The 27,903-nt window shown below is 42.2% G+C and overlaps 1 protein-coding gene across 16 annotated transcripts in view; it reads right to left on the reverse strand.

The window, feature by feature from the left end:
- Window positions 1-27,903, reverse strand: part of ikzf2 (IKAROS family zinc finger 2) — a 215,828-nt gene that overhangs the window by 51,093 nt on the left and 136,832 nt on the right. For 14 of the 16 annotated variants that reach the window (XM_055638288.1, XM_055638294.1, XM_055638286.1 and 11 more), the window contains one exon: window positions 7,524-7,787. In XM_055638288.1, the coding sequence (XP_055494263.1) occupies window positions 7,524-7,787 (264 nt within the window). The remainder of the gene's footprint in view (window positions 1-7,523; window positions 7,788-27,903) is intronic. The other 2 variants (XM_055638298.1, XM_055638285.1) reach the window with 1 other exon arrangement.

Consider the following 27,903-nt stretch of genomic DNA (forward strand, 5'->3'; position numbering starts at 1 on the left):
GAGATAGATGAGGCAGACACTATCACTTTATTTAAAAGACATTTGAACAAGTTCTTGTTTAGAAGGATATGGGCCAAATGCAGAAAGGTGGGACGAGTGTAGATGGGGCACTTTAGTTGGCATGGAGAAGTTGGACATTATTTTCTGTAATTCATTTAATACCTCAGTCACAATGGGTGGGCCCAAAAATGTTATCCTACAATGTATCCAATTTTGAGGCATAATAACAGAAACTAAGCTTTCAATACAATGAATGGTTACCAGCCTGATTTGACATTCAATATATTGGAAAAGGGTCCTCTGAACACGACCCAGACTTACACCAGAAATATTATTGTTAGGCTTGTTATGATAATAATGTAGTCCAGCTCATAAAGCTAACTGGCCTGAAAAAAATCATTTCAGCAGAGCATTTAAAAACCTGCCAATGCCAAGCTGCTTTCTCCTAACTCATGTTTTGTCTATTTCCTACCTTTGTTTCGGAATTGTAATCCTCAAATATATTTTTTTAATGTTAGACTCCTTTTTGAATAGTTTAACAACTCCTTTTTGAATAGTTAACTACTCCTTTTTGAATAGTTTTATGGAAGGGTGGTCTGGGAAGACTAGCTTTGAGACTGGAGGTTAAGTGGGATGATGAAGGAAGATGGGAAAAAAATAGAGCTACTAAGAAAAAGAGAGAAGGGAGGCATTATGAAAGAGGTCATTCTCACAAAGTGTATTTAGGAAGACAACTAAAGATTTCAATTCCACAAAAGAACAATGGCTCAGACATTGATACCTCAGCAGCAGAACTGCATTGCTTTTTAAGGTAACAGTTGGAACCTTACGTCAAGGAATAAACAGCACTTCCTGTGACGGTCAAAATCAGCCTGGTCCCCTGGGCAATGAACTTCTTCAAGGGTGTCGAAGATAGACACAAAAAGCTGGAGTAACTCAGCAGGACATACAGCAACTCTGGAGAGAAGGAATGGGTGAAGTTTCAGGTACATTGAACAATCCCTGTTCCTATCACCGAACTCTATCTCTGTTACATTGACAACTGCATCTGTGCTACCTCCTGCAACTTCACCAACAATTTTCATCCTGCACTCAATTCTGCAACATCCTTCAAGGGTCAAACAAATCACATCGGCATCAGCACACTGCAATTGCTGGGAGGACACAGAGATTCTCTGTGCTAGGAAGAACAGTTTAGTTTCTTTCAAGTATGGATACAATGAAGCATCACGAGAGAAGCAGCAGACTCACTCCCAATACAATTACTATAAACGTAACCCATGATATTCAAGGGCTCTTCATCACAATCCTGCCATCCTTGCGAACAGAATTTTCCCTCCATCAATGACCTGATTCTTTGCAATCAGAGAAAAGGCATTGCGCAGGTCTACATGCTAATTCCTAAGATATAAGACATATTTATCCCTGCAACCCCCAGAGCACATATGCCGATTTGCAATTATTTCCTGAGTTTCATAACTGCCACTTGAGCATCAAGAAGAGTGACAGGAGCAGGTAGAATAAGAGGAAAAGAATACAAAAAGGAGGAAACTATCCCATATAGTTTAAAATGAACAAACCCTTTCATATCCAACATTTAGTACATCAGTCATCATAACTTACTCAAGCAGCCTTGAGCATAGTGTGCTCAGAAGCATAACATGATTTAACTGTCTTTCAGGACAGTCTGACACAATTGACTGTGTGGCATTGCAAAGTAACTGGCTGAGTAGTTGGTGAAGAAGCAGTGTGATGACACATGGAAAAAACCATCAATGGCAAGTTGTATGCTATTTGAACTTCCGTGGCAGAACTGACTATTGCACCATCATTGTAAACACCAATGTTATGCTAATAGTTGTGATAACTCACTCCCTTTGGAAGCACAAGGCAGGGAAAGGGGAGGCATGGGAAGCACAAGGCGTGGGGGGGGAAAGAGGAGGCATGGGGGGGGGGGGGGGGAGAGGGGGGAATGGAGCGAGAGCATGGAGAGAGGGAGAGGAACGGAGAGGAAATGGGGGAGAGAGTGAGGGGCAACGGAGAGAGGGGGGGGACGGAGGAGGGATGGAGAGGGGGGACTGGAGAGAGGGGGGAGAGAGAGGGGGGAATGGAGAGAGGAAATAGACGGGGGTCAACAGAGTGAGAGGGTACGGAGAGGGGGATGGAGAGAGGGGGGACTGGAGAGAGGGGGGACTGGAGAGAGTGGAGGAATGGAGAGGCGGAGGGGAGAGAGAGGGGAAGACGGAGAGAGGGGTCAGAGAGAGAGAGGGGAAGGACGGAGAGAGAGGGGAAGGACGGAGAGAGAGGGAAAGGACGGAGAGAGAAGGGGAGAGAGAGGGAGAGAGAGAGAGGGGGACGGAGAGAGAGAGGGAAAGGACGGAGAGAGAGGGGGAGGATGGAGAGGGGGGGGGGAGAGGACAAAGGGGTTTTAAACAGTCATTGAAAAAACAGCATAAATGAAATCTAACTGTTCAAATTGATTTTCTTGTACCTGCCGTAGATAGATGCTAGAGTAGGGATACCCATATAGTGCTGTGTCGCTTTTTCCCTTTCAAGGGCAGTTCCTCAGTTGTGGACGACGTGTTTTGTAGCGGCACCTAGTGGTGGGGCTGGGAAGTCAGAACCCTCGTCGTTGGTCGGCACTGTCACATGACCGCGGGAGTTCGATCGCGGGATTTTAGTTGGTTATTAGCGCTCCTCCCATCGACAGGAGCTGTGTCTGTTAGCTATATTTGGTACACGCTTTTACGAGCTTTTGTTTGTGTTTTGTCAATAAAAACCATTTCGCTAATGGTCTCACTACAGTGAGATCTCAGGAAGTCACACTACGCTTCAGCATCCCCACAAAATCTGAGTTCTGTCACACTGACAAGTGGAGTTTAAACACAGATAGATGTAATAGATTACTGTTCGCCAATTTAGCTTCCATGTGCAACAGTGGGAAGATTAGTTGATAGCGAAGGGAAGTGGGGAAACAGCAGGATGAGACTCCAATTGATGCAGAAGTATGAACTGCTGTGAAAATTAAGATTCTTGTCTTGACCATAAATATGAGTTCATGAAACTATGTTGCGTGTAGTTTAGTTATACAGCGTGGAAACAGGCCCTTTGGCCTCATGAGTCCATGCCAACAAATGATCACCCATACACTAGTTCTCCCTGCACAGTCGGGACAATTTACAGAAGCCAATTAATCTACAAACCTGAATGTTTTTAGAGACATAGCGTGGAAACAGGCCCTTCAGCCCACCGAGTCTGTGCCAACCAACAATCACCCGTACATTAGTTTTAGTTTTAGAGATAGGGTGTGAAAACAGGTACTTCGGCTCATCAAGTCCACGCCGACCATCAATCACCTATACACTCTGACTAAACAGCATCCGTACTCAGGTTGAACCCAAGTCTCTGGCGCTGTAAGCAGCAACTCTATCACTGCGCCACTGTGCTGCCCCACATGGAGAGAGGTTCAAGGTAAACGTTAGGAATAGACCTCCTTGGAGATTTTATCTTATGGTAATGCTGGTGTAGTTTAAATTGAAGCAACAGGGTCACTTCCTTTCCCTCAGCAGCCTGGACCATAGGCCTGAACGTTGTAAGGGTAATTGTGTATATGTTCTGGTCAAAAGAGACACTTCACTATATTTTCCTAAATTATGTAGCCAGAGGATGCTTTAGAAATGCTGACAGTCTTAAACAGCATGAATGAAATCTAACTTTCATGTTCTTGTACCTCCGTAATAGGTGTGGATCCAATATAGGCTGTGTCGTCCACAGCGCGTCGTTCACAGAACGCAGAAGATTATTGGGACACCGCTACCAGCCTTGTAATGGTGTCTCAGGAAGGCCGTCAGCATCCATAAAGACTCCTCACACCCTTGTAATGAACTGTTCGAACTACTTCCCTCCGGCAGACGTTATAAGGCCTTTTACGCCCGCACCACCAGACTCAGTAACAGCTTCATTCCCAGAGCTACAGCGGCTCTGAACCGGCCCTGCTGAGTGCCCCCCACCCGCCCTGGACTGTATCCCTCGGATGGTCACATCGCACAGACACATCTGCACTTTAGTCTGTTTTACTGTTTTAATGTTCTTTTTACAAACCATGTTCTCGGGGTATTTAAATCTAAATGTTATTAGTTATTTAAATTATGACATCGGATGGAAGCTGCATACCAAATCTCATTGCACTTATGTGCAATGACAATAAATTATATTATTATTATTATATTAAGGGTCGTAGCACAAAATTCTCACCGACTTTGTACCCAGAATCATAATTTCAAGTGCTATCAAATTTTTACATAGAAAATAACAATGATCACCTAATTTTCCTGAGCCTGCTAAAAATGTTCACTGATCTGTAAAGGGTTACATCCATTAATGACAATGCTAACGCATTTTAGCACCACAATCTACAGTATATTGAAACCAATAGCATGTTATTTTATTGTAAAATCAGTGATTCTTTGTTGACAAACTTTCATCATGAAATTAAGTTAGAAACACAGTTCCTGATAAGTAAAACCTGCAAATAAATTTATCTCAAAGGACATGACGGAAAAGTACAAAATACTGAAGTCAGTTGAAAAACATTTACTCAAACTTAGTAACTTCGATAACATTATATTTGGCTAACAGAACAATTTCAGCGGATGACTTGAAATGGAATTCAAAGATCTGTTTATTGTTACATGTACCAATTAAGCTACAGTAAAGAAAATGCTAAAGGCTTTGGGCCCAACATTATCATACAACGCCAATGAAATGTAATTTTTTGGTTAAAATGTCTTCATTTAATCTTTTTTGTACAATATTTTTTTTCTTTTCCATTTTATAACCTTTCATGCTGTACTTGACATGTCTCGTTTTACCCTTTATTTTTGGGAGGTTTTGAATGGTGCCTCCCAGCAAGAATAAATAGGGAATCATGATTAGACTGAACATTTATATTTCCTGTTGCACAAAATGTATTCTACTTTATATGTAGAATTGCTCTGCTTCCTAAACCATGTTAATATATAGCAATGTAATGACAAGGAACTGCAGATGCTGGTTTATACCAAAGATAGACACAAAATGCTGAAGTAACTTAGCGAGTCAGGCAACATCTCTGGAGGAAACAGATATGTGATATTTCGGGTCATGACCCAAAAATCCAGCTATCCATTTTCACCAGAGATGCTGCCCGACCCGCTGAGCAACTCCAGTATTGTACCTATTGTTAATATTTAGCAAACTAATTACCACATTGGAAATGAATTGAATTTTAAAAATCACAAAATATTTTCCAAATAATGAAAGCTCTAGAAAAGGGAAACATTGATAGTATGTTTCTGCATATTGGTAAATTAATATTAAGAGGACATCAGCATAGATTTATCTGTATCTACAAGGAAAGAGTTTGTGGACATAGTTTATAAAGCCAATAGGAAATTATTGGAGCACAGGCTTTAAAAATACATTGTTCTTAACATAATTTAAAAGAGAGCATTTGGAAAAGAGTACAAAAAATATAGATGTGAGATAAACCCAAGAAATAGGATTGGATAAGATGACAAACTGTCTTTGGTTTGTCATTACTCTGCCAAATTATTGCTAAAAATTCAATGATTCTAAGATTTAACATTGACCATCAACTAAGCAAACAACATTCAGATTCTACTCTCAAATGTCATTCATTTTCAGACCTCAAATGTAGACAGAGGTTGAAAACGCTGGAACACAATTAGCCCCGTAGGTTGTAAGAAGTTATAGGGACCAAAGGACCATAGCATTTCTTCAACACTTCTATTGTACCAATAATTTTATTTCTCTTCTGTATTTAATGCTATCAATTTATTATCTGGTTTTGAGAAGCAAAGGATTAGGTGTTAGGAATTAAGTAAAATGTAGGTGACCTCGATACCCACCAAAGTAACATAAGCACCATGGTCATTAAATTAAAATAATTCATGTATAATTGGTTATTTCCTTAGCATTTCCAACATACAACAGTTATGTTGACGGTGTTGTTGTATAACAGAAGATATCCACGTAGGTAGGATTATACTCCACTTGGGCTACACTTCCTCTTACTCCACTTGCATTCTTAGGTCACAGTAACCTCTTACAACCCACAAGGCAAATTGTGTTGTAGGCTTTGCAATCTCAGTCGCATGCCAATATGGGGTGCCTTGCCAGTGATGAGCCAGACTCAGGCTGTGAATATTGAGACTCCTGCCCAAACCATCATGATGGTTTTTAACAGCTTGAGTTTCTAAATATCACTGATGATCAATTGGAATAATTAAAAATTGTGAAGATTATTTGTAAAAAGTAATAAATTAATTAATTAAGACTTTCATATTAATTAAATAATGACATTTAAAAAAAATCTATACTTAATTTTCAATGGTCCAGGACCAAACCTTATTTAAGTGAATGGCTGTATTACATATGCCGGCATAAAATCGAAGGGCTACACTTGAACATGTGTATATCTTTTGGCATCCACCTGAATTCAGTAGGCGGGGACGCTGTCTGATGAACCTGCATCTGATCTCCACATATTCCTTGAGTTTCCCACTAAATTGCACAGGTGTACAGGTCAGGATATGCTGATGTACAACAAGGACCTCACTAACAATCCCTTTCCAAACTACCAATAACAGGTTTTAAGGGTAAATAGTATACAATAAATGCTGTATCATTACAAACACTATCTTCAAATGATACCATGATAGGCATCAGTGACATCCACTCTTTTTACTGTCATAGTCACAATTAATACTTAGTTCAGATTGTTTTAAAAAAATGTACATATAAAAATGTCAACATTGCTAGCTCTTTGCAACGCCAATTGTGCTAAAATATAATTATGAATATAAGGCAAATGGGTAAATTACAGATTACAACAAACTCCCTAACCTTTACATTGATCTAGTTTTAAAAAATAATTTATTTTATAATGTTGGTTTAAAAGCCGATTGAACATGTAAGCATGTGACAGTGACCAAGATCTCCTCTGCAATTTGTGGGCTCTGACTTCAGTATACTTTCAATGGTTTGCCAACACTATTTGTCCAGAACTTCTTAATCCAATTTTTTTTTATCATAAAGATAATCAGCAATTGGTAAATATAAATTGTAAATAAGCAAAACAGTGGATTCTTACAGTTGGTTACCGGGCATTCTAAATTTTGCATCATCTTTTGTTGATAACTATCACTGTTGCAATTTCCAGGGCAGCAAAAGTCAGTTTGGCTGGCCACACTAAGTCTACTTTGCAGCAGTTTTAATATGGAGTGGTTGAAAATGCTAGATAATAATCTTAATTATGTCAGCATACACAAGTTTGTGCAACTTCAAAATGTTACAAAGATCTATTTACTCACATTTTCTACTTTGTTGCACCACACTGGTGATATTTTTAAATTTAACTGTGGAAAAATGTATCTAAAGCTAAAAGTGGACCACAATTTGGTTCCTTTCGAAGTACACATTTCTTATCTAGTGTACGATCAACTTTTCTTTTAGCTGCTTACCAGTGTGGCTCCGCTTATGTACCATTAGAACATTGGGCCCAATGCAAACCATCCCACAGATGTCACACTTCAGTTTACCATTCGGAAGACGTATTCCTCCCTCGGCTTGCATCTCCTGCCCTTGATTGCTTTCAGTCAGTCCGTTGCTTTCCACCACAGATTCATCCATGGTACTCATTTCCTCTTTGCTTCTTGCCAGGTCCATCTGTTTAAGAACTTTTCCATCATCCTCATCACTGTGCATTTCTATCTTGATGGAGTTTTCTGTAAAGGTAATAAAATATGTTTAGAATAAAAACATGATCACACAGCGTGATTCAAATCCGAAAGAAAAGCCTCCTCTCTTTTCTTTTCTCGTTCCCGTCCTTCTTTCTATATACAAATGATTGATCCATCTGGAAGAGATGAGATTCCTCTTAGCAGGTAAAGCAGACCAATTCCAAAAGACGTGGTCTATGTTTCTGGACCTATTATAAGTATGAGGTGCAATAGTAATTTAAATAAACAAATAAATAAATAAATAAATGGTATCAGGACCTGGTAACGGGAGGTAAAACAACAAAAACAGACTTGGTTGGTAGTCCCCTTTCTGCAGAGTTTAATGTTATAATAGAGCGATTGTTCCTATTTTCTTTTTCTTTCTTTTCTAGGGTCTACTTTCTCAATTTACTTCCTTCTCTAACTTCTTTTCTAAGGGGCTTTCTTTTCCCAACACTCTTGCACTTCACGACTCTTGCGCACTTTCTTTACTTTCTTTACTTCTATCTTTTTCTTAAAGCTCAAAAAAAAATGAAGCGGTACAAAAAATGTATTAAGATATGTGTTGTGTAGTATTGTAATTTACCGTACTTCTAATAAAAATAAATAAATAAATAAATAAATGATCGACAATTAATCATAGCATGGTAACAAATAAACTTCACACAAATGAAGTCTATTTTAACATGACGCAAACAGAAATTAGTAACCATAAGTGACTGTAACATTGCCCTCCATAATGTTTGGGACAAAGACCCATCATTCGTTTATTTGCCTCTGTACTCCACAATTTCGGATATGTAATAGAAAAAAATCAAAAGAAAAATCACATGTGGTTAAAGTGCACATTGTCAGATTTTAATAAAGGCCAATTTTATACATTTTGGTTTCACCATGTAAAAATTACAGCAGCATTTATACATAGTCCCCCCCATTTCAGGACACCATAATGTTTAGGACACCGCAATGTCATGTAAATGAAAGTAGACATGTTTAGTATTTTGTTGCATATCCTTTGCATGCAATGACTGCTTGAAGTCTGAGATTCATGGACATCACCAGTTACTGGGTGTGTTTTCTCTGGTGATGCTCTGCCATGCCTGTATTGCAGCCATCTTTCGCTTATGTTTGTTTTGGGGGCTTCAGTTTTCTCTTCAGCATATAAAAGGCATGCTCAATTGGGATCAGATCAGGTGATTGACTTGGCCACTCAAGAACTGACCATTTTTTGGCTTTGAAAAACTCCTTTGTTGCTTTAGCAGTATGTTTGGGATTATTGTCTTGCTGTAAAATGAACCACCGGCCAATGAGTTTTGAGGCATTTGTTTGAACTTAAGCAGATAGGACATGTCTATACTCTTCAGAATTCATTAGGCTACTACCATCAGCAGTTGTATCATCAATGAAGAGAAGTGAGCCAATACCTTCAGCAGCGATATATGCCCAGGCCATAATACAGGCCGACATCTTCAGCTCTCACTGCCTTGGCAGGGCAGCCAACATCCTGAAGGACCCTTCCCACCCTGGACACAACCTGTTCCACCTGCTGCCCTCTGGCAGACGGTACAGGTCTTTCAAAACTCGCACAAACAGACTCAGAGACAGCTTCTACCCCATAGCCATACGTGAACTTAACAATGCAAAATAAGAAATAACACTCACATTCAACTGAATGGCTCTACCTCAGCTGCTATTGTTATTTATCTGTAATTTTTTTAAATATGTATATATTTTTACCTTTTCTTATATATTTAAAATTGCTCTTGTGAATCGCACCATGGGATTGACTTTTAAATTTTGTTGTACCATGTGCAATGACAATAAAGAGATTCATTCATTCATACCCCACCACCATGTTTCACAGGTGAGGTGGTATGCTTTGGATCTTGGACAATTCCTTCTCTTCTCCATCTTTGCTCTTGCCATCACTCTGATATGTCAACCTTCATCTCATCTGTCCACAAGACCTTTTTCCAGAACTCTGATAGCTCTTTTAAGTACTTCTTGGCAAACTGTAACCTGACCATCCTATTTTTGCAGCTAACCAGTGGTTTGCATCTTGCAGTGTAGCCTCTGTATTTCTGTTCATGAAGTCTTCTGCAGACAGTGGTCATCGACAAATCCACACCTGAGAGTGTTTCTGATCTGTCAGACAGGTGTTTGGGGATTTTTCTTTATTACAGAGAAAATTCTTCTGTCAACAGCTGTGGAGGTCTCCCTTGGTCTGTCAGTCCCTTTACGATTAGTAAGCTCAACAATGCTCCCGTTCTTCTTAATGATGTTCCAAACAGTTGGTTTTGGTAAGGATTGACTGATGTCTCTAACAGTTTTATTCTTGTTTCTCAGTCTCATTATGGCTCTTTTGATTTTCATTGGCACAACTTTGGTCCTCATGTTGATAAACAGCAATAAAAGTTTCCAAAGGTGATGGAAAGACTGGAGGAAAGACTAGGTGCCAAGAACTCGCTTGTACCTGCATGAAGGAGGCATTTAAACACACCTGAGCAATTACAAAAACCTGTGAAGCCATGTGTCCCAAACATTATGGTGGCCTGAAATGGGGGGGGGGGGGGGCTATGTCTAAACACTGCTGTAATTTCTACATGGTGAGACCAAAATACATAAAAATGGCCTTTATTAAAATCTGAAAATGTGCACTTTAACCTCATGTGATTTTTTTCTATTACAAATCTCAAATTGTGATGTGCAGAGACAAATCAATAAATGTTGGGTCTTTGTCCCAAACATTATGGAGGGCACTGAATTAATACCTGTGTGTCACTGAGGCTGTCCAAGCCATTTGTTTTTGTAGATATTGTGGTGTGCAGTTTCCTGCACCCACTGTCTGGGACAGCTTGGTGCATGAGATTTCTGGAGTGATTTCTCTGTGCTTGCAATAGCACAAGCAACCAGGTCATTTCCCCCCTGTACTCTGATAAAGATCTGTTTCATCCCAGTGAAAAAATCATAAATAACATGTTTTTTCTTCACAAGCCACAAAAGGAACTTTAGATTTTTTAAATCTATCCGATTTGTATTCAAAATGCGTTTTATCTGTATCAATAATTTTGCTAAAAGACAAACAGAAAATCTCCTTACAATGCATATTTAATTCCAAGTGGAAAACATATACTGATATACTGTCTTTTACCACAAGGCAAACAATAATTATTTTCTCTATAATGCATTGCAAGCAGAATAAAGATATTTATATAATCTTTATCTTGATAACTTAGTACTTTAATGATCTAAGTATTAGTTCTAAAAAGATTTTCCACCCACACAGAGCTAAATGAGTGGTTGTGACAAAGCCATATATCAGTTCTCTGTTGAAAGTATCTAATCCTTCTATTTCTCTCTTTACTTTTTTGAGTCCCTGCTTTCTGCTGCAAGAAGGCATGAGGCAACAACGCACTAGATGACAAATAATGTATCTCGCATTTTATCATGTTAATACTTCACTGCAATTCACTCTTACATTTACCATGCTGATAAAGCTATACATTCTATATCCTACACTTTAACAATAGACCTTTCCTTTCTGACAGTTGAAATTATTCTACAATCATTTCTTAATTACTCTCCGATCTGATTGATTGAGCCAATTGGCATGCTGCAACTGCAAAAATGAAAGAAGAGAAAACAAAATAATCTTTATTTAGTTTAAAGCTGTGCTTTATTTTATTTTAACTATTATAAACATGTACTGGCATTCAAAGTAACTTACTGGATTAATGCGGTGAGCTAAATTAAACAAGGTAACTAAAATATGTTGAGAAACAGATTCTCAACTCCTGAACAAACATTTTTCTGGAGCTCTGATATGGTTATTTCCCATATTTTTTCTTCTGGATCACAATGCAAAAACTGGAATTTAAAACTATTATTGATTTAAATGGGAAACATGATATAGTTTGATTATAAGACAAACAATATTGTTAAGAAAACATTTTGATTTTCATGCTACATTAACTACATTTCTATAGTGCTTCCAAATTCCAAAGAAATTTAAAGAATCTATTTCAATCTTCAGACTGATACTGGTGAGCTGATGATTAGCTCAGTGCTTTTCTCCGTGAGGCAAAACTGGCATTTGTTCTATGAGCTAGTAGAAGTGAAAATGTTATGGTCATCATGAAAATGAATGAGAAAAAAAACGGCACTACTGTCGTTTTTAAATTGTCAATTGAAAAATTTGTCAATTAAAAAAAGTTCAAACAAATGAATGTTTAATTGCAAGTGCAAATATTTTTCAACAGCTTTGATTCAATGGGATTGTTTTCACTTCTGAATCTTTCCCAGACGATTAGACTGACACTTGATAAGACATTTAACTGAAGTCCTGTGGCCTCTCCAGTTGATGTTAAAGATGCAATAGAATCACAAGGAATAACTAGGCGGTTCATCAAATACATTGATCAACATATATCCTCAAATAATACCACTATGTATAGCACTAATATCACTAACCGCTCCCCCTCGCCTGTGTTCATCTATTTCTGCAATGCTTTGTCCTGCCTCTCCTCTCTCCCAGCTTTCTTCACCCTCCCCTACAATCGTTCTAAAGGGCCCCAACCCAAAATATCACCAATCCAGATTCTCCAGAGATGCTGCCAGGATTTACGTCCTTTTGTGCAGACCAGCATCTGCAGTTCATTGTTTCTCCATTAAGTAGAGTTTATCTGGTCACTTATCTCATTACTGCTACATGGTTTTGTAATGCAAATTGGCTGACACGTTCACCCAAACTGTTATGGTTTGTGTAACTACGTCACAATTGGGTTAAATCACAAAAAAGTACTACATTAATGCAAGTTCTTTCAGTCAAATATTTAGATCAAAAGGACACAAATACTGTAAGTGCAATTTATAAGAGGCATTATGAGAACAGAAATTTGTAAAAACATGAATTCACAAAGCAGCGCTAAACATCTTCTATATTACTAAAACTCTGTTCTTGACCGGTTTTGAGATCTGTGCTGCGGTTTCCGAGAGTATGCCGCCACCTACGGCCGTCATTTTTGGCCACCTCGCTCAGAGCCCGCCTCCGCCGCATGTGTGCCGAGGATTTTTCCCGTCGATGAAAATTGACAGAGATATTAATGTTTTTACAACATTCCCCATTCCCTCTGCTGCCCCTGCTGGAGGGAGGGGGAGGGACTATAAAACCAGGAAGTGGTGTGCCTCAATCAGTCTCTGCAAGTGGTGTGCCTCAATTAGAGCTTTGAATGACACTGACAAATGTCTACAGCACTGCGAGTACCCTTAATTTGGTTTGAAAATGAAAATGTGGTTAGAGGTAAAAAAGCACTGCCTGCAAATGGTTGTTTGGGTTTGGGGTTGAAGTAAAAATGCACTCTCTTCACACCCCCCCCCCCCCCCCCCCCCCCCCCTCCCCCCTCTCCTCCCTCCTCTCCCCCCCTCCCATCACCTCTCCCCCCTCCCCTTCCTTTCCTCTCCCCCCCCTTCTCTCCCCCTCCTCTCCCCAGCCCTCTCCTCTCCCCCCCCCCCCCTCCCCTCTCCTCTCCCCCTCCCCCCCCCTCTCTCCTCCAATCCCCCCCCTCTCTCCTCCATCCCCTCCCCACCGTCCCTCCCCCACACCCCTACCCCCTCCCATCTCACCCCCCCTCTCAGCACACCCTCTCTCTCCCCCCCCTCACCCCCCTCCATTAGCGTGAGTGCGGGAGGTAGTTAGTGTGTGTGTGATGCAGCATGCCCCCCCCCCCCCCCACAACCGCACGTTGGGGGGAACAGACCCAACGGGTCTGCACTTGGTCTAGTTCATAATATAAGTGGCCAGGGACAATACAACACAATACAATTTTATTTGTCATTTGAACCTCGAGGTTCAAATGAAATGTTGTTTCTGCAGTCATCCACACAAGAAAAAGACCCAAGACACAACGCAATTTACACAGACATCCATCACAGCGCATCTCCTCCTCACTGTGATGGAAGGCAAAAACTTCTCTCCCCTGCACTCTCCATTCCCTCCCGATATCAGAGTCAAAGCCCCCGGCGGGCGATGGTAATTGTCCCGCGGCATTAACGCACGCGCCGGGTGATGCAAGGCCGCGCTCCAGGTCTTGTTGTTGGAGCCCCCGGCGGGCGCTAGCAAAGTCCTGCAGCCATTCCAAGCCACGCCGGGCGATGATGTAAGGTCCCGCTCCAGGTACTCTTCAACCATGCAACACGGGCAGGTGAAGTCGCCGTTGCGGAAGCCCCGAAAAGCGGTCTCCCAGCAGGGACCTGCTAGCTCCCGGTATTACTGTCCACCAGACCTGCGGTAAGCCTCCGAATCACCGGGCGTCGGGCCGCAGCAGCGCACCACCACCACTCCTCCCGCTCCGAACTTGGCCAGCTCCACAATGGTAAGTAGCTCCGCAGCTCCGGGACTGGAGCTCCAGGTCGTTCCTGCCAGAGGCCGCTCCACGGTGCTAGGCCCCAACGACAATGGAGACCTGACAGGGAAAAAGTCGGGTTCTCCGTGCAGGGGAAAGATTTTAAAAGTTTCCCCACCCACCCTCGACACACACATACCCCGTCAAAAAAATAAAAATTGAAACGAGACAAAAAATAATAAAAAGACAGACGGACTGCAGAGGCCGCTGCGACGTGAGTGTTTGGACAGCTGTTATCAGGTAGCTGAACCATCCTACTGCAACGAGAGAGCAGTCCTACCATCTACTCACTGGTGATCCTGAGACTATTTTTGATTGTTTAACTGGCTTTATTTTGCGCTAAATGTTATTCCCTTATCATGTATTTGCGCAATGTGAATGGCTCGATTGTAATCACATTTTATTTCCGCTAACTGGTTGGCATACAACAAAATCTTTTCACTATACCAATTAAACAAAACTAAACTAGGGCAGCACAATGGTGTAACAGTAAGTGCCACTTTCTAACAATGCTCTTGCAACCCAAGATTGATTCTGATGATTCGTATCAATATGGAGTTTGCACACTCTCTCGGTAACTATGAGTTTCACAAAGACATACTGGTAGGTGAATTAGCTACTGTAAATTGTCCCTTACGAAGCTGGTTGCACCATAGTTAGAGGTAGTTCATGGGCATGCGAGAGAGTATTGGCTACAGGGAAATTTTGAGTTTAAATAATAAGGAATCATTATATACTGGCATTTGTTAAATTCCCGTTAAGATCAAAAATAAATTCCCAGTATTTTTTAGAACTATGCAATAAAGGGGATTTGAGGCACATTTTTCACACAGATGATGGAATCAACTACCAGAGCCAGTGGTAAAGGCAGTACAATTATAGAAATTAGGTACAGGAGGAGGCCATTCGGCCCATCGAGCCAGCACCGCCATTCATTATGATCATGGCTGATCGTCCCCAATCAATAACCCATGCCTGCCTTCTCCCCATATCCCTTGATTCTACCAGCCCCTAGAGCTCTATCTAATTCTCTCTTAAATCCATCCAGTGATTTGGCCTCCACTGCCCTCTGTGGCAGGGAATTCCACAAATTCATAACTCTCTGGGTGGAAAAGTTTTTTCTCACAGTCTTAAAAGGCCTCCACTAAGACGGCGCCCCTGGTTCTGGACTCGCCCAACATTGGGAACATTTTTCCTGCATCTAGCTTGTCCTGTCCTTTTATAATTGTATATGTTTCTATAAGATCCCCCTCATCCTTCTAAACTCCAGTGAATACAAGCCTATTTTCAATCTTTCCTCATGACAGTCCCGCCATCCCAGGGATCAATCTCGTGAACCAATGCTGCACTGCCTCAATCACAAGGATGTCCTTCCTCAAATTCGGAGACCAAAACAGTACATAATACTCCAGATGTGTTCTTACCAGAGCCCTATACAACTGTAGAAGAACCTCTATACTCCTATACTGAAATCCTCTTGTTATGAAGGCCAACATTCCATTAGCTTTCTTCACTGCCTGCTGTACCTGCACGCCAACTTTCAGTGACCGGTGCACAAGGACACCCAGGTCTCGCTGTACCTTCCCCATACCTAACCTAACCCCATTGAGATAATAATCTGCCCCCTTGTTTTTGCCACCAAAGTGGATAACCTCACATTTCTCTATATTATACTGCATCTGCCACACATCTACCCACTCACTCAACCTTTCCAGGTCCCCCTGCAACCTCCTAACATCCTCTTCCCAGTTCACATTGCCATCCAGCTTTGTGTAATTCGCAAACTTGCTAGTGTTGCTCCTAATTCCCTCTTCCAAATCATTAATATACATGGTAAACAGTTGCGGCCCCAACACCGAGCCTTGCAGCACTCCATTCGCCACTGCCTGCCATTCTGAAAAGGACACGTTCACTCCTACACTTTTCTTCCTGTCTGCCAACCAATTTTCTATCCACGTCAACACCCTACCCCCAATACCATGCGCTCTAATTTTAGTCACCAGTCTCCCGTGCGGGACCTTATCAAAGGCTTTCTGAAAGTCTAGATACACTACATCCACTGGCGCCCCTTCATCCATTTTACTTGTCACATCCTCAAAGAATTCCAGAAGATTAGTCAAGCATGATCTTCATTTCATAAATACATGTTGACTTGGACTAATTCTTTTACTGCTATCCAAATGCCCCATTGTTACCTCTTTAATAATTGCATCTTTCCCACCACCGAAGTCAGGCTAACTGGTCTGTAATTCCCCGTTTTCTCTCTCGCTTCTTTCTTGAAAAGTGGGATAACATTAGCTATCCTCCACTTCACAGGAACTGATCCTGAATCTATTGAACATTGGAAAATGATCACCAATGCATCCACTATTTCTAGAGCCACCTCCCTGAGGACCCTGGGATGCAGTCCATCAGGCCCCAGGGATTTATCATCCTTCAGTTCCATTAGCCAACCCAATATTATTTCTCACCTAATGAAAATTTATTTCAATTCCTCGACCCTCTTAGATCCTCTGTCCTCCAGTACTTCTAGGAGATTGTTTGTGTTTTCCTTATTGAAGACAGATCCGGGATACCTGTTTAACTCTTCTGTCATTTCCTTGCTCCCCATAATATTTTCACCCGTGTCTGCCTTCAAGGGACCCACATTTGACTTTGCTATTCTTTTTCCCCTTAACATATCTAAAGAAGCTTTTACTGTCCTTTATATTCCTGGCCAGCTTCCCTTCGTACTTCATCTTTACAGCCCGTATTGCCCGTTTTGTTTCCTTCTGTTGTCCTATGAAATCTTCCTTTTTGGAATGAAATGATCCTGCGTCTTCTGGATTATGCCCAGAAATTCCTGCCATTGCTGTTCCACCGTCATTCCTGCTAGTATCCCTTTCCAATCTACCTTGGCCAGCTCCTCTCTCATGCCTTCATAATGCCCTTTGTTCAGCTGCATCACTGCCATTTCCGATTTACCCTTCTCCTTCTCAAATTGCAGATTAAAACTAATCATATTATGATCACTACCTCCAAGTGGTTCTTTTACCTCGAGTTCTCTTATCAAATTTGGTTCATTGGACAACACTAAATCCAGAATTTTCTTTTCTCTGGTCGGCTCCATTACAAGCTGTTCTAAGAATCCATCTTGGAGGCACTCTACAAACTCTCTTTCTTGGGGTCCTGAACCAACCTGATTTTCCCAGTCTGCCTGCATATTGAAATCCCCCATCACCGCGGTGGCATTACCTTTGTTACATGCCAGTTTTAACTCGTGCTGCAACTTGCACCCTACATCTGGGCTACTATTTGAGGGTCTGTAGATAACACCAATTAGTGTCTTCTTGCCTTTGCAATTCCTCAACTCAATCCACAGTGACTCTACCTCGTCAGTCCCTATGTTTTCCCTCTCAAGGGACTGAATTCCATTCCTCACCAGAAGAGCTACCCCCCCCCCCCCCCCCCCCCCCCCCCCCTCCCCTCCTCTGCCCACCTGCCTGTCCTTTCTATAGGATGTATAACCCTGAATATTAAGTTCCCAGACCAGATCCTTCTGCAGCCACGTCTCGGTGATCCCCACAATGTCATATCTACCAACCTCTATCTGAGCCTCAAGCTCATCTACTTTACTTCTTATACTTCGCGCATTCAAATACAGTACTTTTAATTCCTTACGGATCTCACCATTCACATCGATCCCTACTACACTTGGCCATACTCTCCTTTCCCTTTGTGAGCTTCTTTCCCGTTAATTCTGGCGTCATCAACTATCCCTTTACTCCCTTTCCCTTTAACTCCGTCCTTGACTATCCCATTTGACACCCCCCCCCACCCCCCCTATTTAGTTTAAAACCACCTGTGTCGCAGTGGCAGACCTGCCTGCCAGAATGCCAGTCCCCCCACCTGTTAAGGTGCAATTCGTCCCTTTTGTCCAGTTCCCCCTTACTCCAAAACAGATCCCAGTGGTCTAAGAATCTAAATCCCTGCCCCCTGCACCAGTTCCCCAGCCACACCTGTGTCTCCCTGTTCCTGCTCTCGCCAGCACGAGGAACTGGAAGCAAACCAGAGAAAACCACCCTGGAGGTCCTGCTTTTCAGCACTTTTCCGAGCTCTCTAAAGTCACACTTCAGAATATTCATCCCCTTCTTTCCGACATCGTTTGTGCCGACATGCATTACAACTTCTGGCTGTTCACCTTCCCCCTTGAGGATTTTCTGCATTCTGTCCGTGACATCCTGGATCCTGGCACCCAGGAGGCAGCACACCATCCTCAAATCCCGTCTGTTGCCGCAGAAACCCCTGTCCGTACCTCTCACAATGGAGTTTCCAACCACCACTGCGTTGCCTGGCGTCGGCCTTCTTGGTTTTGGCTCAACAGCACTTTTTGCATCGAAAGCCAGTGCGCCACTCAGTGCTTCAACGTCTTCTGTTCCGACAGCTTTTAAGTAGGTGAACCTGTTCACAAGAGGTACAACACCAGGGGACCTGTGTATTCCATGTTTACTTCCATTTCTCACTGTCACCCACCTTCCCTCTTCCAGTACCTTCGGTGTAACAATCTTGCTGTAGGATTCGTCGAGGAACGACTCAGCCTCTCAGTACGAACCCGAGGTCTTCCACTGGCTTTTCCAGTTCCCCAACACGGTCCTTCAGGAGCTGTACCTGGATGCACTTCTCACACATGTAGCAGCCAGAGGCACCATCGCACTGAATCAGCTTGCCTGACATCTCCTTCTTTCATCTCTCCCTCTCCAGCGTATTGCATAGTCTCCTCTCCTCGCCGAAGACTCTCGAGCCAAAGACTCACACTTTCCTCACAAGACTCTCAAGCCAAAGACCCACACTTTCCTCACAAGGCACTTCCGTCACTGCCGCTCCCCTAGAGCAGCCTTGCTTATATTCACTGATAAATTGCCTAATTTACCAATTTACAAACCAAATTCCTCAGTTTTAAACTGTTTGTCCCTTGTGACTTCCTCTACTCTACTCCCCGGGCTCCAGCCAATCAGTGGTTCTTCCTGCTTCTCCTTGTTGCTGCTTCTTCAAAATCCACGTCAGCTCTGTGTTAAGTCTGTCTGCGTTTTGCCGCTCTTTTTCAAATGTTTTCCCCCTCTGACTCACCTCTGTCTCTCCTCCCCCACAGGCTCCAGCCAATCAGTGCTTCTTCCTGCTTCTCCTTGTGCTGCTTCTTCAAAATCCACGTCAGCTCTTATCATATCATATCTATTAACTATTAAAAATCTGATCTTGGATGCGTATGTGTGTATATAATCACATCTTCTCAAAATAACAAAGCGCTGACGATAAAATGTTTACATATTCCAGTAGAGATTTTTCTTCTGGAGTCCAAAATCGCCATCTGAAAAATTCATGCATTATTTCTCGAGTTATAAATGAATATATTTACAAATCTGAAAAAACGTTGAAAAAAAACGTCTGGCTTTCGCTGATAACATATAACCATATAACAATTACAGCACGGAAACAGGCCATCTCGACCATTCTAGTCCGTGCCGAACACATAATCTCTCCTAGTCCCATATACCTGCGCTCAGACCATAATCCTCCATTCCCTTCCCATCCATATAACTATCCAATTTATTTTTAAATGATAAAAACGAACCTGCCTCCACCACCTTCACTGGAAACTCATTCCACACAGCTACCACTCTCTGAGTAAAGAAGTTCCCCCTCATGTTACCCCTAAACTTCAATCCCTTAATTCTCAAGTCATGTCCCCTTGTTTGAATCTTCCCTACTCTCGGTGGGAAAAGCTTTTCCACGTCAACTCTGTCTATCCCTCTCATCATTTTAAAAACCTCTATCAAGTCCCCTCTTAACCTTCTGCGCTCCAAAGAATAAAGCCCTAACTTGTTCAACCTTTCTCTGTAACTTAGTTGTTGAAACCCAGGCAACATTCTAGTAAATCTCCTCTGTACTCTCTCTATTTTGTTGACATCCTTCCTATAATTAGGCGACCAAAATTGTACACCATACTCCAGAATTGGCCTCACCAATGCCTTGTACAATTTTAACATTACATCCCAACTTCTATACTCAATGCTCTGATTTATAAAGGCCAGCACACCAAAAGCTTTCTTTACCACCCTATCTACATGAGATTCCACTTTCAGGGAACTGTGCACAGTTATTCCCAGATTCCTCTGTTCACCTACATTCTTCAATTCCCTACCATTTACCATGTACGTCCTATTTTGATTTGTCCTGCCAAGATGTAGCACCTCACACTTATTAGCATTAAACTCCATCTGCCATCTTTCAGCCCACTCTTCCAACTGGCATAAATCTCTCTGTAGACTTTGAAACTCTACTTCATTACCTGCAACCCCACCTATCTTAGTATCATCTGCATACTTACTAATCCAATTTACCACACCATCATCCAGATCATTGATGTACATGACAAACAACAGTGGACCCAACACAGATCCCTGTGGCACCCCACTCGTCACTGGCCTCCAACCTGACAAACAACCATCCACCATTACTCTCTGGCATCTCCCATTCAGCCACTGTTGAATCCATCTTGCTACTCCACCATTAATACCCAACCATTGAACCTTCTTAACCAACCTTCCATGAGGAACCTTGTCAAAGGCCTTACTGAAGTCCATATAGACAACATCCACTGCTTTACCCTCATCAATTTCCCGAGTAACATCTTCAAAAAATTCAAGAAGATTAGTTAAACATGACCTTCCAGGCACAAATCCATGTTGACTGTTCCTAATCAGACCCTGTTTATCCAGATGCTTATATATATTATCTCTAAGTATTCTTTCCATTAATTTGCCCACCACTGACGTCAAACTAACAGGTCTATAATTGCTAAGTTTACTCTTAGACCCCTTTTTAAACAATGGAACAACATGCGCAGTACGCCAATCCTCCGGCACTATTCCCGTTTCTAATGACATTTGAAATATTTCTGCCATGACAATGGATCTGCATGCTGCCCTCTTGGGTCTGCGTACTGCCGTCTTAGATCTGCGCGCTGCGAGTGACGTCACCCCACACCTCTCCCTCCCCCTCGTTATTCAAATGACGCAGCACTCTCACCCCCCCACCTCAAAAGACCCTCTCCTCCCCCCCCCCCCTCCTCTCTCCTTCCTCTCCCCTGTTATTCAAAAGACGCTCGGGATCGCTTTTTCTCGGGGATCACTCTCTCGGTGCTTTCTCTCGGCTCTTCTCTCTTCTCCCGACCTCTCTTCCATCCCCCCCCCTTGAAGGATTAAACATCACTTGAAGGAGCTGATTTTACATTAAACATCACTTTACTGCTCTAATACCCAAATCTCTAGATTCCATTAATATCCAAACAAAAATCAATCATTGCCTTGACTATTTGAAGGAACCATGCTCCCACATCCCTCTTGGGTAGTAAATTCCAAACATTCATCACCTTAATGGTGATTCTTTTTTTCCATCTGCCCTGCATAGCTTACCTATTTATTTTATGGTATGCAATATGGTACTTTATTTGTCACATTTACCGAGATACAGTGAAATTCATTTTTGTATACATTTCTGTACAAGTATCACTATAAATAAGCACAGATACATATTAGATAAGTAACCCAGACATAGTACATGTGTATAGCAGTAGTACACGGAAACAGTACAGTCACCACTTTGGTGCCATTTTCAAGTTCCAGTTGTTTGTGCAGGGATCTGATCTGACCATGAAGGTCTGTTGTCCTAATGGCGTTGCAGGGTCGGCCTGGCCAAGCATAGCCGAGGTGTCCTCTGCCGCTGCAAGCCGCGTCCAGTCCACCTGCTCGGCATCTTGGAGTGGCGCTTGGTCCAGCGGTGCCCCAGGCAGCTGCTGGGCCTCCAGCGGCCCACTCTCCCGTCGAGGTGCTGCGGCGGTGTTGAAAGGCTGCGGCTCACCTGCAGTCCGTCTGTCTTCACTTTTTTGTTGTTGTTTTTTCTGTCATGTTTTTAGTCAAATTTTAGTTATTAGGCCGTGTTATGTGGGGGGGGGGTGCTGATACATGGTTTTCTGTCTCACCCTTCGGGGGAATGCGACTCTTCTTGTCGTATCCCCCCTTCTCTGCCTCCGTCTGCGCTGAGGCCTAATGGCGGAGCTGGCGGCCTCCAACTGCGACCGACCTCGAGGCTCCGGAGGCAGAGCCAGCCAGGAGCCAGCTGGCCGTCTTCGAGCTGCGGTGGCGGCGTTCCGGTGGTAGAGGCACGACTCTGGGCTGAGACGGCGTTCCGGTGAGGGCGGCCCGGCACGGGGCTGAGACGGCGCTCTTGTGAGGGCGGCCCGGCGCGCGGCTCAGATGGTGCTCCGGTGGCTGAGGCGGCGTTCTGAATCCGGGGCTCGACCGTGGGCCAGTGGACGACATCGTCAGGAGCTCGCAGGTCACAGGCTGGTGCCTGTTTTCTGGAGCTCCCGCGGCAACAGCTGCGTCCGCTGGACTGGAGGGCGGCAGCTTCGACCACCCCGGGCCGCGGAGCTTGAACCGGCCCGTTCGCGGAGATCGGTTGAGCGTGGGACTGACTACCATCACCTGGTGGAGTATCGACTCAGCGCAGAGGGAGAATGAGGAAGAGACAGTAACTTTAAGATTTTGCCTCCATCATAGTGAGGAGGTGCCTGGTGAACTCACTGTGGTGGATGTTAATTTGTGTGTTTTGTTGTTTATTATTATATGTATGGCTGCAGGCAACGACATTTTGTTCAGACCACCAGGTGAGTTCCCATGGATCCTCAATCTGCAGCAGGCCTACAGGGCTAGTTCCGCTTTCCGGCACGGGTCCTTCGTCCATGGTAGGCGAGTCCCCGGTGTGCGACGGGTGGGCTTGGCATAGCAGGTGAGTTCCAGTCTGCGACACGGTGAAACTGCCGCAGCATGTGAGTCGGGCTAACTGGACATTTCGGGCAGGTCCGCTGGCTACAGGCCGTGGCACTCCCCTGGATACCTCCGCCATGCGTTCTCCCTTACTCTGCACCGGTGGTTGTGTCCGGTACAGCATGGCTGCACAGCCCTCGCTGGGGTCTCCCTTCTGCGCAGTGCTCACCGGGGTATGCCTGACCATGGACCCCTGATTCTAAACAACCACATCAGGACAAACACTAATTACGCAACCTTTGTTCGATTCCCACAATTATGTCCTTGCTTTGGTATGAAGTTGAAATCTCTATACAATTTTCAAGATTTAGTCTTATATACAATATATAATTTAGTCTTATATACAATATATACAATACAATATATCAACATATGTCAATATACAAGATTTGGAATCTAATTTGTTGGATGTCTATTTCACAACACTTGTTCGTGTATATGATTTTTACCCCTTTGGAAGGCTCATCATTTTCTCTTGATCTTCCACACTGCCCATTGTCCAATAGAAACATCCTGAATATTGACAGTGATAAAAATATCTACCAAATCAAGCACTTAATTACTGTTTGTAAAAGCAATATGGAAACTGATGTCTTAACAGTTAACTCCTTAGCTTGCAAAGCCATTCCACTATCCAGAGAGTTAAAAAAAGTTGTGGAAGAATTTCTCTTCAACTCTGAAAATGATGACCATGCAGTATGTTTGTTCTCAAGATAGTGAAAAGTAGTCTCCGTGTGCATCAATTAATACCGACTCACCTAGTATAACAATACCTATTGGCCTTTCACCTGACATTTCTTTGTTGTCCATCAATGAAGCAATGTCTGCAATGTCATTTTACACCTGAAAGGAGGCAGCTCATGAAATATTCTACCCTATAGCAAGTTGGGAGGGCATGTTGCAGTTGTATAAGACGTTGGTGAGACCGCATTTAAAGAATTATGTTCAGTACTGGTCACCATGTTATAAGAAAGATGTTGTCAAGTTGGAAAGGGTACAGAGAAGATTTACGAGTTTGTTGCCAGGACTAGAGGGTCTGAACTATAGGGAGAGGCTGAGTAGGCTGGGACTCTATTCCCTGGAGGCAAGGAGGATGAGGTGTGATCTTATAGAGGTGCATAAAATTCTGAGAGGAATAGATCGGGTAGATGCACAGTCTCTTGCCCAGAGTAGGTGAATCGAGGACCAGAGGCTTTAGGTTTAAGGTGAAGGGATAAGATTTAATAGGAATCTTTTATAGGGTAACTTTTTCACACAAAGGATGGTGGGTGTATGGAACAAGCTGAAGAGGTAGTTGAGGCTGGGACTATCCCAACATTTATGAAACAGTTAGACAGGTGCATGGATAAGACAGGTTTGGAGGGATATGGACCAAGCGCAGGCAAGTGGGACTAGTGTGTTGGCCGATGTGAGCAAGTTTGGCCAAAGGGCACATTATCACTCTATGACTCTCCAGTGAAGCTCCACTTTGTAAGTCAAGGGCAGCAAGCAGGTGGGATTTTTACACAAACAGTGCCCACTCAAAATCACAGCATTCTTACTTTGAAACAAATACTTCCTTTCCTAAATATTTGCTCATTACATATGTAGGAGCCACCCAGGGTGGTGAACTTCCCTCACCACAAACACGATGGCAGCTCAGGAAGCTCTTTAATGACAATAAGGGATGTGCAGAAAATGCTGACATCTCAACAAGTTCTATAATCCATGAGTACTAACAAGAAAAATGTACATTCTGTCAAAATTCCATGTTGCCATTCTTCTACTGATCATCATCCTCATCTCCAATGAATGCCAAAACTAATCAAATCAACTTTCCAAACATGTTTATACAACTTAATTAAAAGCCAAACTTTTTCAACCATCAACTGATCATTTTTACGCATATTGCTCATTCCATCTTCCATATGCCTCTCTGACAGCCATACAACTTTTCTGCAGAACTATCTCCATGATATGCACACTGCATATAATTGTTCTTGCAACAAAGGAGCTAGCAGTTGGCTGTGAAGGACAAGTACAAGCAGCTCTCGGCCCAGTTGCCCTGGCTTCAAACTGGGCAGTTTTATAATGACCAGTTTGGTTTAGCCAGCTAATGGGCAAAAGTAATGTCACTGACAAGAGCAGAAATGGTGGTACCTTGAAAGGTGTCATCACAAGAACATATTTATATTCTACAGACTCAGTGTCACACACCTCAGTTGTGTTATCAGCTGGCCTCACAATTTGCCAGAGATTAGATCACAGCCTTGATTCCCCTTCTAGTCTAGTACATTATAAGTAGTTGCAGCATTCGCTGCAATTAATGCTGTGACTTGTGTCTTCAAATACGGCAAGAACATTATATCCAAAGGTTTTCTCATGTTATTGGTCACTAGTTTGCAGGCCCCAAGCAAAGACGTGGCAATTAGAAATAGATTTTCGATGATCTATGATGTTTCACACAGGTTATTGGACGTGTAAGATAATACCTCAAGCAATTAAACATACACTTATTAGCCTTCATCAACAGCTACCATGTCATGGTCCTCAGAGCTTGGCTGAACTGGTGTGCTACTTCCTCTCCAGCTGCAATTTCCTCTTTATTTGGCTGTGGTACGCTTATGTCTATATGCACATTTGGCTTCTAAACCACGCTCTATTTTTTGTAAATTGCCATGATCTTAGTCAGTGCAAGAAAATGAAAGGTTTCCTGATGTAGTATCATATTTTACCACATTGACTATTATGGCATTGCCGCTGGGTCCCTAGAAGGTGGATTTTTTTGTATACTTGGCGAGAAAGTCAAAATAATGGGATCATAATGGTAGAATAGGGAAAAGGTATGTTTAAACTATCTGGATATTATGAGGTGGAAGAGCTTTCAGGGTAAAGGGGATTTCGAATGCTAAGATGAGGCCTGGATAGTATAAACTTGCCATCTTCATAGGTCACTAGGGCTGTGGCAATCAAGTTCATGATAAGAACTATCCTCCAAACCACTGTCTTTGGGATGATAGGGCCTCGTCCAACTGTCTGCTGCAGTCCAAGCTATTTTTTTCAATGAGAGAGGGAAAGCATGATTGAACATGTCACAGTGTGTATATATAATATGCCTGCCTTGGTGGGATAGTTGAATGCATAAGGTAATTTGTACAGAGAACAAATATTGGAAGAGTGGTAAGTATAGGAGCACAGTACTATTCACAGATGGGATTTGCTGTGGTTTACATATGTCTTGACCACATGTGTGAAGTCATTAAACTTATTGTGGCATTGGAAAATCATGCCAAAGATATCCTGCGAGGCCATCTTCTTCCACCGGTTTTTCTATCTGCTCTTGGGGAATTCCTGAGATCACCATCACCATGATTTTTGTATCTGAATCAGTGAAACTGAGTTCCCATTTTAACACCTATGAAATCACGGTTGCTTCAAGTGTTGACTAAGCTGTACAGTAGCTTTCAACAGTGGATGGATTTAGCTGCCACCTCCCCTTTAAGAGTTACAGAAGTAATTCAGTAAGCCTTGATCGTTTTCAGCAAGTTCACAGGAACCCTGAAATTACTCATGTTTACCATATGCAAATGAAAAAAAAACATTTATGAGTGGCTCCTTTAAAACATAGAAGTGCATGCACAAGGTGCGTGCACGGAAATCATAAACTACAATGGTAATGTGGATGGGATCCCTGTTCAGCACCATTTTAAAATATATTTTCCTGACTTTTCGCCTTGAATTTCTTTGATTGAATCCAATCCCTTTCCCTTTCTGGGTGTTCTGCATAATAACACCAATAAAGCTCATGACAAAAGCAAAAATGTGAATACTGCAAATCCAAAATAAATATTGAAAGTGGCAGAAATGTGAACAATGTCGATCCAATATTTAAGAAATAAGCGGCAAAGATTTTGTGTGAAAAATGAGGATTGGAGAAGTTACCTCGATTTAAGATGAAAAGGCAATTTGAGGTTTGAAAAATAAACTTTGTGTTGGGACATAACAAAGTCCCCAGCTGAAATATTAAACTGCTTATTGATTTTTCGCTGCTGGTACATTGGCATTCTCAACACCATTAGATTGTGATATTAAACCAAGGCCACACCTTCCTTCTGGGGTAGATTTAGAAGATCTAATAATTTTTTAATTTCAAGAAAAGTATCATTTTTTAGTGTCCTAAAAAATATATATCCCTCAATCATATTGTTAAAGGAGAAGATTATCTAGCCACTATGCAATTGCTGTTTGTGGAAACCTTGCTCACGCAAATTGGTTGCCATTTTTCCAACATTATTCCAATTATTAACTGCAAGTGCTCTGTTAACAAGATTGTGAAATCTACTTAATAAAAGCAAGTTACTCTAAAGTATTGTACAGTACATGGTTGGAAGAAGATTTACTGTTAATTCGGCAAATATCTGGAGATCCCAAAACTGATCAGGGCTGGATTTTAACTATCATTGACTAAAATTATGACAGTTCTCAATAAATTTATCTGCCAGTGTTTAGTTACATGAATTTTAAGGACATTATTCGAAATGGTTTAAGAAACTAATCAATTTTAAATGTAAACAATTAGAAATATGCTTTAAAGTTTTAGTTGAACCAACAAATAACCTGTTTTATTTTTACAATGATGAGTCCCATTTGTACAAATATACATATTTTTAAAGAATCAATGCAATTTGTCATTGTTAAAAAATGGCAATCAAATGGTTAAATGCATTGCAGTTTTGATGAAAGCTACAAGACTGAGACAAACCTACTTTCTTCCACCCCATTCCTGTAGAAAACTTGTTGCCAGTCCTGTCTGCGCCGTCCTCACTCTTCCTATAATACTTGGCCTTGAGCCAAAAGTGTCATCTTACGCACAAGATA

Source organism: Leucoraja erinacea, chromosome 7 (genome assembly GCF_028641065.1).
Source record: "Leucoraja erinacea ecotype New England chromosome 7, Leri_hhj_1, whole genome shotgun sequence".
Classification (NCBI taxonomy): Eukaryota; Metazoa; Chordata; class Chondrichthyes; order Rajiformes; family Rajidae; genus Leucoraja; species Leucoraja erinaceus.